At 34.9% G+C, this 14217-nt stretch overlaps 1 protein-coding gene across 1 annotated transcript; it reads left to right on the top strand.

Annotated features, from left to right (window-relative positions):
• Window positions 1-5936: 5936 nt before the first annotated feature.
• Window positions 5937-11001, top strand: LOC111692188 (the record flags this gene model as incomplete). The annotated part of the gene is made up of 4 exons (XM_023456006.1): window positions 5937-9057; window positions 9298-9537; window positions 10438-10683; window positions 10888-11001. Coding segments are annotated over exons 1-4 (3721 nt in total), but the record flags the coding sequence as incomplete, so codon positions are not given.
• Window positions 11002-14217: the final 3216 nt, after the last annotated feature.

Genomic DNA, 14217 nt, shown 5'->3' with positions numbered 1-14217 from the left:
TACTTTTTCTACACGCAAAAAAAGATTTCTTACATCAAGAATATATTTATATACACGCAAAGAAATATATATTTGTCCCATAACACTGAACTAATTTAAATTTTTTTCATCGATTAGACATTTATTTAATTGACGAGAGTGATGATTTACTTACAATTAGGTCAAGATTTCTTTATATGAATATCAAGAATATATTTATTCGCGTATATATTAAAATATCTTTCTTGATTGAAGAAATTTTTGTTTTGCATGTATGTAAATTAGTCTAATCGGTTTCGTATCTTTCTTTTCCAGCGAATAAAAAAAAACAGTTTTGGACACAGTAGGTTTCCTTGAAATTTGTTATATGTACATAAATTTCCAATGTTATAAAGGATGATTCAGTCATAATGTCATTAATTTTACCCATGCGTTCGCAAGGCCTAATAAACACAGAAAATCGAAAAAAACATTTTTACTCGACCTTTTAATAATCAAATTTTTAGACATTATTTTAAAATGGAATTCATAACAATTTTTGACATTTTTGACTTAAAATATCCTCAGAAATGGAGGAACAATGGGTAAATTGGCAACACGATATAGTTGTGGTCGAGCATATGTGTGTAAGCAAGAGATTTCAAAACCTGGGTATATTCTATAATGATTTCAGTCAGTGACGTCAGTAGAACGAAATATTGATCATATTTTGAATAATTAACAAAATATTGTGTTCATTATTCTCGTTGTATTATAAAATAAATAATAATGGGAAACTATCCATTTATTATTATTAAAAATGACCATAAAGTAGTAACAATAAAAAAGTTTAATTTTAGAACCCCATTGATATATTGCTATAGTTTACTGAAATTTTGTTATTAACGAAAATAATTCTACTTATTTACATACTCTTTACTTTCTGCAGATACTTGGAAAATATACCTTCACAGACAATATAGCGTATGGCGCTAGCTATTTTATCTGTGATACCTCTTCATCTGTCTTCTGAAGCTGATTAGATGAGAAAAATGTAAGTTAAAGGTACTTAATCTTCAGTTGTATAAAAAAATAAGAATAGTAAGTAGTAGTGTGGATTTCTAGTCAAATTTTGCGTTTTGTCTCTTTATTAAGATATCTTCACTACACTTTTCGGAAAAAAAATGTTATAAATATACAAAAATTACAGAAAAAAAATATGTATATACCTCGACATTAAAATATTTATAAACAAACAAGTAACAGTGTGAAAATAAATTTGTCTCCCTCTGCTTTTTTGATTTGTAAATATTTTAATGTTGCGTTTTATACAATTTTTTTGTAATTTCTGTATAACAATTGTAATTGTTATTTTTACTTAAGTTTCAATAAACAGAAGAATTGTCGACACTCAACAAGTTTGTCATCACTCATTCTTTACTGTTAGTTAAATTGCATGAAAAAAAAGTTTCCATGTTTCAGAGCCAAATTTTATCTGTCTAGTCTTTCCGATCTCAATTGAAGACCAAAGAGCTAGGCAGTATGTACCAGGTTCGGTCGCTACGCAGCAACTCGGCATTGAAATATTTCAAAAACTTGTACCCATATTAATTTTATTTAGCCATATATGTATAACCCATATAGGGGTCTGATCAGACTAAACGTGGAGGTGGTAGAAATGTATTCGCCCAGTTGAAGAATGCACGCGCGTGCAAACGGCCCACAAACACAGCCGCACTGGGCAACCGACCATAAATTTTAGTTGTTGACAAATTGCCTAGCAGTGCAATGCTGCAATGCGGAATTATTTTATTATTAATTATTTTTATTTAATAACTTTTCTAACATAAACTAACAACCTTTCCTCATCATTTCCTGGCAAGGATATGTTCATACCTTCCCGTTAGTTCTTGCTTAGCAATAATATATTTTAATGAAAATGTAAATGTTTTTTGATATGTCATAACTAAAATTTACCATCAACATAGGTAATAAAATTGTTTGAGGACAGGAATAATTAAAATACGTTGTTGGCCAAATGAATATACAGGGTGTCCCATAAGCACATGATCAAAAAGGTACTGCGACATTCTTTGGCTCAAAAGAAGACGATTTGACCTAATTTCCATTAAGAAAAAATGCCTAGCTCCTCTGCTATTGACTGTCAAAGTTCTTGAAAAAAATATATTTTTTTTTGTAATATCTGTATTATTAATATATGTATTAACATGGTTTTTAATGAAACTTGCTGTGGACTTGTTTCTAGGTAAAACTCATGTTTTGATGAAGCAACCGCATCCATCTGCCTTGGGCCAGTGGTAAATTCTTGAGTGTCATGGTACAAGAATTACCAGAACTTTTTATTTGGTAGCTGGAATCAATAATTCATTTTATTTTTATTGATGCATCAGTCCTTTTTCGAGATTTTCGTGCTCTTGGTAAAATCTTGTAGCATTCATAGTTTTTACGCAAACAAATTTTTCAATTTTAAACAATCATTGTCACTACTACTCAAGTACAACAACTACAATTACTAATAGAAATTTTTTACACATTATATACAAATTTTTATAATTTTTTACCTTTAGCAGAAAACTTTTTTAGGAACGCCTATGAAACTCGTTAAATTTTATTGCTAGGCGTTTTTATACATGTTCAACTGACTTCGGAAAGACTATACTGTCAAACTATTTTAAATGGTTTTCTATCATTTTTTGTATTTGTTTTATTTTCTTTTTAACATTTGAGTTGAATTAAAAGAATTCATACACGAAGTAAGTAACTATAGGTGACTTTTGTCTTGCTGGCATCTTTGTGACAGAAGGTTTTATATGCTGAGATGTCAAATAAACAACTTCTCAAATAGCGCGTCTGCGAGAAGAAGAGTTGCCTGAAAAAAGCAAAGCCAATAACTCCCTACTTGAAATTTCTACAAGGCTGGTAAATCTTTATGCCCTTTTTGCCTTTATTACGCCTCTTCTTGAAAGCAATACCAGTTATCGCGTCTAGTTTCCTTTCCAACTTTTTTTAGTACAGCCCTGTGTCAAGGGACCCATTCGCGTCTCTTATGACGTTCGAAATTTGTCAATATACGAAGCGGACACATGTTTACGAGCTCGGACCCTCAACTTTATGATGGCCGGGTAGATTTGATTGCTAATACCGGCATTTATTGCCTGCTGCATAAATCTTATACCCTTGCCACCGTTCGCCAGTCTCCAACTATAATATTAATACCGATCGATAAATTTTCTTGTGTTTACAATCTGTCGTTCGGACAAGGTACTCACGTGTGGGTAAAATTTACAGGCCATGATATAAAGCTGAATGCTGCAAAAAGGAAGTTTTATAGAAGATGGCATTTTCATTCTGAAAATAGATCATAGAAGGATCTATAACGGATATTTTTATTATTGCGTCAGTTTGGAATAATTTTTCAGCTCTTAAGTTCGTATGGAGGCATACTGCACTCTAGTAAAAATACTGGCTGGTGCACAAGGTATTCAAAATGTATCATTTCAATGCAAATAGATTTATATATCATAAAAGAATTGTTTCAAATAAGATTTGTAGCATTTAAACAGGAAAAATCACAGTCGTTCAAGGAAAAGTTAGTAGAATCTTATTCCGCTCATTATTTTAGACAGCTTTGGTTTGAATTTTTTTAGAAATGTGCAGCTGTCGAGTACAAAAAGATGCTGAATAGTCTGCTATAAAGTTTGTTGTTAAATGTTCTCATTAGCAATCTAATACACTATCAAATATCGTCTTGTACTGTTGCTGGATTCCCATACACTAAACTTTTAAGATATCTCTCTCGAAAGAAAATTTCAATGGGGTCAGATCCCGAAACCCTGCTGGTTTTAAAATGTCTTCCAATTAAAAACTGTGGAAATGCCACAATCAAATTAAAGGGAACAAACAGCTCATCATGTCTTTCAGCAGTTGCATAATCTTTACAATGTCTCAACACAGACAATATAGCTTATCGCCTCAGCCCGCGCTTCAAATGCTGGAAATTGGCAACCTAAAAAGGATGCAGGGTTTTGTTAGCCGGCATCCAGCAATAAAATTTAGTGTGGTAAAAATTAAAAAATTTTAAATTTCCTTAAGAATAGTACCTTAATTTTTTATTTAATAAAATTGTTGGAATCTCAAGGGGTGGTTGATACAAAATTTATTTAAAAAAAAATAAATCATCAATCAATGAGAGTTAAGATAATGCGTTCGCTACTGCTGTTGCAATTATTGACTAACTTTTTTCCGACAGACGGACTTCGGACCTTTTCCATTCAATGCAGAACGGACAATCAGGAGGAGATCTTTTAAATTATTATTTTTTCGATTCAACGCACCGTTTCGGAGTTATAAACACTTTTTTTTTCTTTGACGACTCACACTGTTGGTCCCGATTTTTATTTTTCGGTATGCGGACTCGATCACCCAACAAAACCATTGGAGATTTTTTGATATTTTGAGTCATTTCCGAGTTACAAGCAAATACCGTTTTTTTTCTCCTACGTTGTGAGGTCATAGCTCGATGACGTAGGCTAAAAAGGCCACGCGCTCTACCCCACGCTCCCTCCCTAGATGTCCTGAAGATGCCGGGGAAGCCCCAGAGATTCCTGAAGGCAGCAGAGAGACATAGAGAGAGAGAGACAGAGCGATAAAAGCCCTCTATGACGACAAAGTCAGTCTATCTCTATCGCACACTATAACTCTATTTCGCACACAATCAGACAAAAATGACCTTTAAAAATACATCGTTATCAGAATAACCCATTTTTATTTAAAAAAATTAAAATGGGTTATTCTGATGACGAAAAATAAAACATAATTAAACTGTATTATTTAAATAACAATAATGTGCAAAAGTTCTTGAGGAATATCGGAAAATTTATTTTGGAGGACGAGTCCCGTCAACGAACACTGTAAAAATATTATTAGAAACCTTAGGTGGCCAGAAAACAGCCCCAATCTCAGTCCTTTAGACACATTTTTGTGGAGACACTTCAACAAACTATATTATTAGACCTCAACATTTACAATACTTGTAAATTTTGAGGTCTAATAATATATTTTGAAAGAAAAAATACAGGACGAAATGTTTGATAATTCTGAATTTGTTTTTGTAGCAATAAATAGTAAATTAAAGCATATTTTCAACTATATCATCACAATTACTTGCATGTTGAAAAATTGTAAAAATTGTAGGTATTTTAATGTTATTTCGTTTTTAAGTATTCTCCTTGTTTGATCCCAAACTGTGTATTTTCCTTTTATTATTGACGAGTGTGCAAGTGTCAATGTTCTGTCTAATTTTTGTTTTGACAAGCTCCGTAACTGTACATTTTGTTAATGTATAATTTGTTAAAATAAAAGTTTTATCACAAGCAGTCTATCTATAGGCATAAAAGATCCGGAACCAGCACCAGAAGATCAACGGATATGCTGTAATTAATACGAGTTGCAACATATTTATTGGTCCTTCGAGCCGGATGTACCTATAGATAAAACATTGCAAAAGCATCAACGGTCCTTCAAGCTAGCAACAACAAGTGGTGTTCCTGTACGGGAAGGGAATTCAAGCAGCGATTCTCCAGCCTCAAGCCAGCAACGGCAAAGCAGCATCCCGGCAGCGCGACAGCCCAACGAAACCTTTACGGCACGGCGAGCTTTCCTGACGTCGACGACGACGACGGAACGGCGCTCGGACCTCCACACTCCACAGCCCACAGCAGCAGCGTAGTGAGCAGCAGGTTCGTCACAACAACAAAAACAGCACCGCACACGTGCGGATAAAAATTGTTTATAAATTCGGAAGGATTAGTAAGCAAAAACAATCATTTCTTATTCTATCTCATGCAAGATATTTTACATCTTAAAATATTTGTGTATACTGTAAAATCAAACTAACTGTTCTAAAGTGAATACTAGTCTCATAATTTATACTCAACATCTATAAAAAAGGTCGAAACATGGACAAGCTTCAAAAAAAGGCAACGTGTATCAAAGACACACTGATACGCATTCACGAATATGTCAAAGATCACTTAGATACAGCTTATAAGCACGAACTTTCAGTAAGAAAAGATGCTTTCATTGAAAATTATCAACAATTTCTAGATGTACAGTATCAAATAGAGGCTAGAGATGAATCTAAAGAAACCGAACGTATTGCAGTCGAGACAATGTACTACGATACTTTAGCTTTATGTAAACCTTTCTTAGACGATGGCAATACGGTAACAAATCAAAATAGCTCAAGTAATGTTTATGTAGATAATAGTTCAATCAAACTCCCTCACGTGAATGTTCCCATCTTTACAGGCATAGCTGAAGAATGGGACGCATTTTTCGATGCATTTACTGGTATGATACATAATAACCAAAAATTAACGGACATTCAACGTTTCTATTATCTCAAAGGTTTTTTAAAAAACGAACCGCTTAACTTAATCAACAATTTAAGATTAACGTCAGAAAACTACCCGGCAGCATTAAAAATACTCAAAAAACGTTTCGATAATAAATTCGACATTATTGAAGCTCATATTTCTAGTATTTTGGACATACCTCCCATCGCTAAAGGGAATGCCCAAAACTTGAGAAACTTCTTAACTGATGTTCGACAACACTTGAGTTCGTTAGAAGCGCTAAAAATGCCAGTTGAACATTGGGATGTAATCCTTGTATGCATTCTTACTAAAAAATTAGATTTTCATACTCACAAAGCATACGAGTTAGAAAAAACAAAAACCGAATTACCCACTGTGGAAAACTTTTTAGACATCGTGGAACGTCAGTGCAGTGCCCTTGTAAAGGTGGCACATTCCACTCACAGCAATCAAAACAAACAGAAACAGCGCACATTCACACATGTAACTAGCGAATTTTCAAATACTCATTTCGAACACAAATGCGAATTTTGTTCTAACAAAAAACATTCAATTTATCAATGTCCTAAATTCAAGGCATGCACCGTGGATCAAAGACAGGAATTTGTTACTAAAAACGGTTTATGTTACAATTGCATAAAAAAGGGTCATTCAACAAATCAATGCAAGTCGAGCAATTGTAGACTTTGTGATAAGCGGCATCATACTTACTTGCATAAACCTACTTCAAATATACAGGGCGTTTCGACGAATACATCCGAGAGTAAATCTGATACTGCGGGCAACGCTACGGTTTTACATACTAACAATACTAACAACGTACAAGTATTATTACCCACAGCGCAAATAAATGTTGTCACTGCTAACGGAAAATTTATACGTGCAAGAGCGTTGTTAGATTCTGGAAGCCAAACTTCATTTATCACAACTAAATTATTTAAACAAACCGATTTACGGGCCTACAATCAAAATATTCAAGTTTTAGGTTTATCTTCTAATCCGATACAAGTAACAAAAATGGTAGATATAAAAATACAATCACGTATTACAGACTTCACAGCCAAATTGTCATGCGCAATTTTAGACAGCATTACTGCAGATTTACCACATTATCCAGTTAACACAAATAAGTTTACCATACCTGACTATATCGCATTAGCAGATCCAGAATATCATACTCCCACGCAAGTTGATATACTCATTGGAGGTGACTTATTTTTTGAAATAATGTCATTCAAATCAAAACAACTTGGAAACAATTTACCGTTTCTCCAAGATACAAAGTTAGGCTATATTGTAACGGGCAAGGCTCCGACAAGTTACTCGCATCAAGTAAGAGCTTTATGTTCAACCTCAACAAGGGACGTCGACGAAATAATTTCGCGTTTCTGGAAATTAGAAGAAGTCACTTCTAACACTAATAGCATTCATTTTCGTAATCCCAAAGAGCGATTATGCGAGAAATCATTCGTGGAAAATACTAGTCTTTCCAATGGCCACTTCACAGTGCGTTTACCATTCATTGACGATACAGCTCGTTCTCTACTAGGCGGATCTTTTAACATGGCGTTACGTAGATTTTACTCATTAGAACGACGTTTATTAAAAGACGAAAAACTCCAACTAGAATACAAAAAATTCATTCATGAATATATTTCCCTTGGCCACGCGAAATATTCAAATCTCGATTTGTCAATATTCAAAAACGACAACACCGACGGCTACTTCCTACCGCATCATCCGGTGATTAGGGAGTCTAGTCTTACTACAAAACTACGAGTCGTTTTCGACGCTTCGCTAAAGACCACCAGCGGGTATTCATTGAACGACATACTTTTGACTGGGCCAACAGTGCAGCCTGAACTATTCGACATACTATGTAGGTTTCGCACACATAAATACGTGATTACAGCAGACATCGAAAAGATGTATCGGGGAATAAAAGTAGCAGATCAAGACACTGACTTGCAGCGCATTCTGTGGAGAGATAATCCAAACGATCCTTTACAATGCATTACGTTAGTAACAGTTACGTATGGAACAAGCGCAGCTCCGTTTCTAGCAACACGAAGCCTAGTCAAATTAGCGGACGATTACGCAACCGACTATCCATTAGCTAGTAACGCTTTACGTCAGGACACCTACGTAGATGATATCCTTTCGGGATCAGATACTCTTGTAGGTTTAGCAGAACTCAAAGCTCAATTAAATGAGTTACTATCGCTAGCAAGTTTCAAGCTCCACAAATGGGTTTCTAATCAAAAATCGGTTCTCTGTGATACTACCACGTCTTCAGCAGACAAAGTTGACATTCATTTAACAGACAATGATCTATCAGTTAAAACTTTAGGACTTGGCTACAATCCTACTACGGATATGTTTCAGTTTAGCTCACCAATCGATCAACCGGTTACTAATTGTACTAAGCGAAATATCTTATCATTTATCGGAAAAATGTTCGATCCATTGGGAATTTTGGGACCAGTTATAATTCGAGGTAAACTACTACTACAACAAATTTGGTCTAGAAATCTCAATTGGGATGATCCCCTACCTCCTGATATATTAAAACAGTGGCAAGAATTCGAGAAAGGTATCATACACATGACCGCCATATCTGTACCTCGGTGGCTATTTCTTAGTGATTCTATAATTGCGATAGAGATTCACGCTTTTTCTGACGCCTCAGAAAAGGCATACGGTACGTGCATTTATCTTCGTGTTTTGTACTCCACTCGAGCAGTTAGTACAAGGCTAATCTGTGCAAAATCGAAAGTAGCACCACTCAAACCGATAACATTACCTCGCTTAGAACTGTGCGGTTTTTTGCTTATGGCACGTCTAACGCGTCGGATAATCAACATTTTAAATCTAAAACCTTCCAAAGTGCATCTGTGGTCTGATTCAAGTATTGTACTTAATTGGATAAATTCTCCTCCAGGTCGATGGAACACCTTCGTAGCCAACAGAGTTAGCGAAATTCAAGAATTGACCAACGGGTTTCAACGGAGCCACGTGAAAACAAAAGACAATCCAAGCGATGTTTTGTCTCGCGGAACAGATCCAAATTCACTCATCACGAATGGGATTTGGTGGAACGGTCCCACCTGGCTCTGCAAATACGACAATTCTTTTCCAAATGCCGGAACCGTGGAAATAGAACTTGAACTACCAGAACAACGCAAAACAAGCGTCCATACTGTCATTAAGGTCGATCAAGATTTTAGCAGATTCTCAAATTTAACACGTCTCAATCGAGCAATAGCTTATTGTTTTCGGTTCAGTAACAATGCTAGACTAACACGCGATCGAATTCAAGGTCCATTAACAGTCGCCGAAATCAATCGCGCACATTTGGCTATAATTCGAATTGTTCAGAATCAAGCTTTTAGCAAAGAAATTGCTGCTTTAACAAACAATGGAGATTTAAGTAAAAGCTCAATAAAAACTCTGAATCCATTTCTAGACAAAAACGGGATGTTACGTGTATCAAGTAGGTTACAAAACGCAGATGTAAGTTACGACCAAAAATATCCTCTTATTCTTCCTCAAAACCATCACGTCACACTTTTAATAATACAATCTGTACACTTTTCTCTGTTACATGCAGGACCACAACTGGTTTTAGCACATCTAAGACTTCGTTACTGGCCATTAAATGGCAAACGTCAAGTTAAAAAGATAATCAACAAGTGTGTTACTTGTTTCCGTTTAAAAGCAATCACTGCAGAACAACTGATGGGAGCACTTCCACATGACCGAGTAAGAACTGCGCGTCCATTTTCAAAAGTTGGTGTAGACTATGGTGGGCCATTATTTATTCGCCAATCACGCCTACGAAAGTCCGTCATAACCAAAGCTTACATGTGCCTATTCGTTTGCATGGTAACCAAGGCCATCCATATCGAATTGGTATCGGATATGACAACGGAAACCTTTCTGTTATCGTTAAAACGCTTTATTTCTCGCCGTGGAAAGCCCAATACAATTTTCAGTGATAATGGTTTAAACTTTGTTGGTGCAAATAACCAACTCCGAGATCTTTATGAATTACTCTCTAATAAACGTCATATTTCGCAAGTTCAAGACTCTTCCACCAACCAAGGTATCACCTGGAAGTTCATACCACCACATAGCCCGCACTGGGGTGGTATTTGGGAGTCAGGCATCAAATCTGCTAAGTATCACATTAAACGAGTAATTGGAAACTTAACTCTTACTTACGAAGAACTGGCTACAGTGCTTAACCAAGTAGAAGCCATTCTTAACTCTAGACCGTTGTGTTCGTTATCAAACGACCCCAACGATTTACAATATCTAACTCCAGGTCATTTTCTTATTCACGCACCGCTAACAAGTTATCCCGAACGCGACATAACTGAAACACCGGTCAACCGCTTATCATTTTGGCAGCAATGCACACAGTTACAACAGCAATTTTGGAAGCGCTGGCGAACAGAATATTTAAATCAACTTCAAAGTCGTCCCAAATGGTTTAAAAGTCATTCTAACATTAATGAAAATTCGCTAGTGCTCGTCAAAGACGAAAATGTGCCTCCTTTACAATGGCCGTTGGCTCGAGTTACTAAGATCATTCCTGGTCGCGATGGTCGCGCACGGGTAGTTGAGATTAAAACCAAAGCAGGTATCTTTTTACGTCCTATCACAAAATTATGTGTCCTACCTTTAAACTAGTTAAAAACTCATAAGTTTTCAACGGGGGGGAGTATGTTTGATCCCAAACTGTGTATTTTCCTTTTATTATTGACGAGTGTGCAAGTGTCAATGTTCTGTCTAATTTTTGTTTGACAAGCTCCGTAACTGTACATTTTGTTAATGTATAATTTGTTAAAATAAAAGTTTTATCACAAGCAGTCTATCTATAGGCATAAAAGATCCGGAACCAGCACCAGAAGATCAACGGATATGCTGTAATTAATACGAGTTGCAACACTCCTTATGTTGCTGTAAATGTTAGTTATAAAAATCGTTATTTGTTATTTCAATAAGGATTGTACATTTGTACTTAAGGTTATAAATATTAAAAAATGTATATGTATATTTGCTGTTTAAAATTTTGTTTATTTGGAAATATATTTTCTGCAGTATTTCAACATCAAAAAATGTAAATAGTACCTAGCCAATTAACGAAATTATGATTAAATAACTTAACTGTGACACCGCTGCAGAATATCATATAAAAGTACATAGATATTCGTTGATTCTTTAAAACATTTTTATCAATACTACATGATATATTTAAATAAATACAGTAAGTAACAGCAACATTGCCAAAGTGTTGTTTATATGTTGCTAGGATACGGGTAGGAATGCGCTGCATTTGAGTCTTCCTAAAATTTTGCTGGTGGTGTACTCTATCAGCGATTCGGAAATTTAAAACTGCTGTCCAATTCAGCGGTCTGGAGCGAAGCTACATTGTCTGTGCTCTCAAAGAGAACTACTGCATTTTCTTTTCCTTTCTGTTTCAAAGGATAACAAACTCTGCAATCCCTTCAGTAACGTATAGCATATATTTTTTATAGTTTTAAATGACTCTAATTGTCTAATGACCTTAGATGTACACATTTGTATCAACATAGATGTATTTTCCACTGGTAATGATAAAACCATCTTTACTATTCACGGTTTACAATTATTGAGTCAAAATATATCTGTTTTGTCCAAACACATGTTTTATCCTGGTTATATATAACACCTCATCTATGTTAATATGTTCCGAACCACAGGTCGTCTAACTGGCGCGACATGACATATTAAACTGTTTAAAATAATTTATACCTATTTCTTTAAACAAAACCTTGGCCTACTGACTGATTAACCGAAGAAAAATCATTGCAAGACGTGGAAAAATACACTGCGCTATTTTGATGAGCTAGAAATTTAAATTAATTATTAACAAAAATTGTAATTAATTTAGTTTTGTCAATTAGTTATTCAGCAATATGAAAAATATCGTAAACAAACTATAGGTGGTGAAATTTTGACACATGATTTATTCCGGATAGGAGAAATTTTCAAATATGTTTTGTTTGATTCTGAAATATGTTCTTTTCGGTAAAATTTATAAATAGGACAGTTTATAAATATGTTTTCGCAATGCTTTTGGAAATTTTATATTGTTTTACTCACAAGAAATATTTTTTATGACTATTAGGTATGTGTTTATAGACATTCTATTGGCACACGCTGTATAGCAATCTTGGAAAAAAAGATATGTAAGAAAAGTTGTAAACATCTCGTTTAATAGAGGGTGTATCAGAAGAAACGCATATGTTGAAAAAAAAATTATTGGGTAATTAATGTTGGTAAAGTTTATACATCTTTAAAGGACCATTAAATATGAAATAGGATATCGGACAGTTCATTTGACATGCTCGACTTATTTTAAGAAAATTTTGTATCACTCTTTCACAAACCTGCTGTTGAATTTCATTAATAACTCTCCGAATTTCATCCTTTAATTCAGGAATGGTACTCATCTGAGCAGAATAAACTTTGGACTTTACGAATCCTTACAGGAAAAAGTCACATGGCGTAAGATAGTATAATCTTAGTGGCCAAGTCACTTCACTGTTACGTAAAGTGAGTCGTCCTATAAATTCTGACGTAACAAGTGGATAGTTTTCCGTGCCATATGACAGATAGCATCATCCTGCTGGAACCACACATGTCATCCAAATCCATGCTATCCAAATGAGGCCACAAAAAGTTTCGCCACCTTTCGATATTATTCTCCATTGGCAGTCACTGTGTTTAAAGCCTCATTTTCAAAAAAGAATGATCCAATCACCCCATCAGCGTAAAATCCATACCACACTGTCACTCTTTGAGTGGTCGATCTTGAATGACAGGAGGATTGTCACTGCCCCAAATTCGACAGTTCTTCTTGTTCACATACTAAAATGGACATGCGTCTCTTCGCTAAAGATGATAGTAAAATCACCGTCCACTTGTTGATTTTCCAACATCCAATAACGAATGTCCGACACATTAAGTGGTTGTCTGGTTTCAATTCCTGGGTTAGCTAAATCGTGAATGGATGCAGATGTAAACCTTGTATTAAAATCCGATGCATTGTGCTTTTTGAAATGTTTAATTGCAGTGACACACACTATCACACACCGTAGCAATATTTGTCTGCAACCGAACCTGTTTTCCGTTCGGGGCGGAAATAATTTGCGCACAGTCTCAGCTACATACTCTCCGCAGTTATAAGGAATTTCCCCAATATTCACCCGCTCATAGTATAGCGCTTCATTTTGTCTAACCGTATCATATGACGGTACACAATGCTGCCAACTCTTCGACATAAAAATGGCGCACAATTCAAATCCTATGTTATATTTGTGACACTCTGTATATGTTTGCCTTGAAATAATTGTTTTCATATATTTGAATACAAATCTCTTACAAAATTAAAATAATAAATCTATTGATGAGTCTATCTCTAATAATAAGGTAGATATAGTCAAAAGAGAATATTATATAATATAATTTAATTGTGATTTGCATCTCGGGAGTCGAAAAATTACAGTCCCTGATTAATGACCGACTTTAGATGATTCAAATATAATTGATGAGACATAGTCACTAGAGAATATCCTAATCGTTTGATAGTTTTGGAAATATTTGTTTTGTTTACAATGCAAGAATAAACAAATACACACATACAAATACACATGCTTGGAAATCGGTTAACCGCAATGGGAACTTTTATAAAAATTCCTGTTTCTAAAACTACATACGAGATTATTGTGATGCAATACTTGCAATAGATATGAAAGAAATAAGTTGGATCGCATGGGAATTTTGAAATAATAATTTTTTGCATTATATTTAT

This window comes from Anoplophora glabripennis, unplaced genomic scaffold, assembly GCF_000390285.2.
Source record: "Anoplophora glabripennis isolate ALB-LARVAE unplaced genomic scaffold, Agla_2.0 scaffold1078, whole genome shotgun sequence".
In the NCBI taxonomy this organism is placed as follows: domain Eukaryota; kingdom Metazoa; phylum Arthropoda; class Insecta; order Coleoptera; family Cerambycidae; genus Anoplophora; species Anoplophora glabripennis.
Note: the sequence above shows the minus strand (reverse complement) of the source record. Positions and strands in the feature narration are given on the sequence as shown.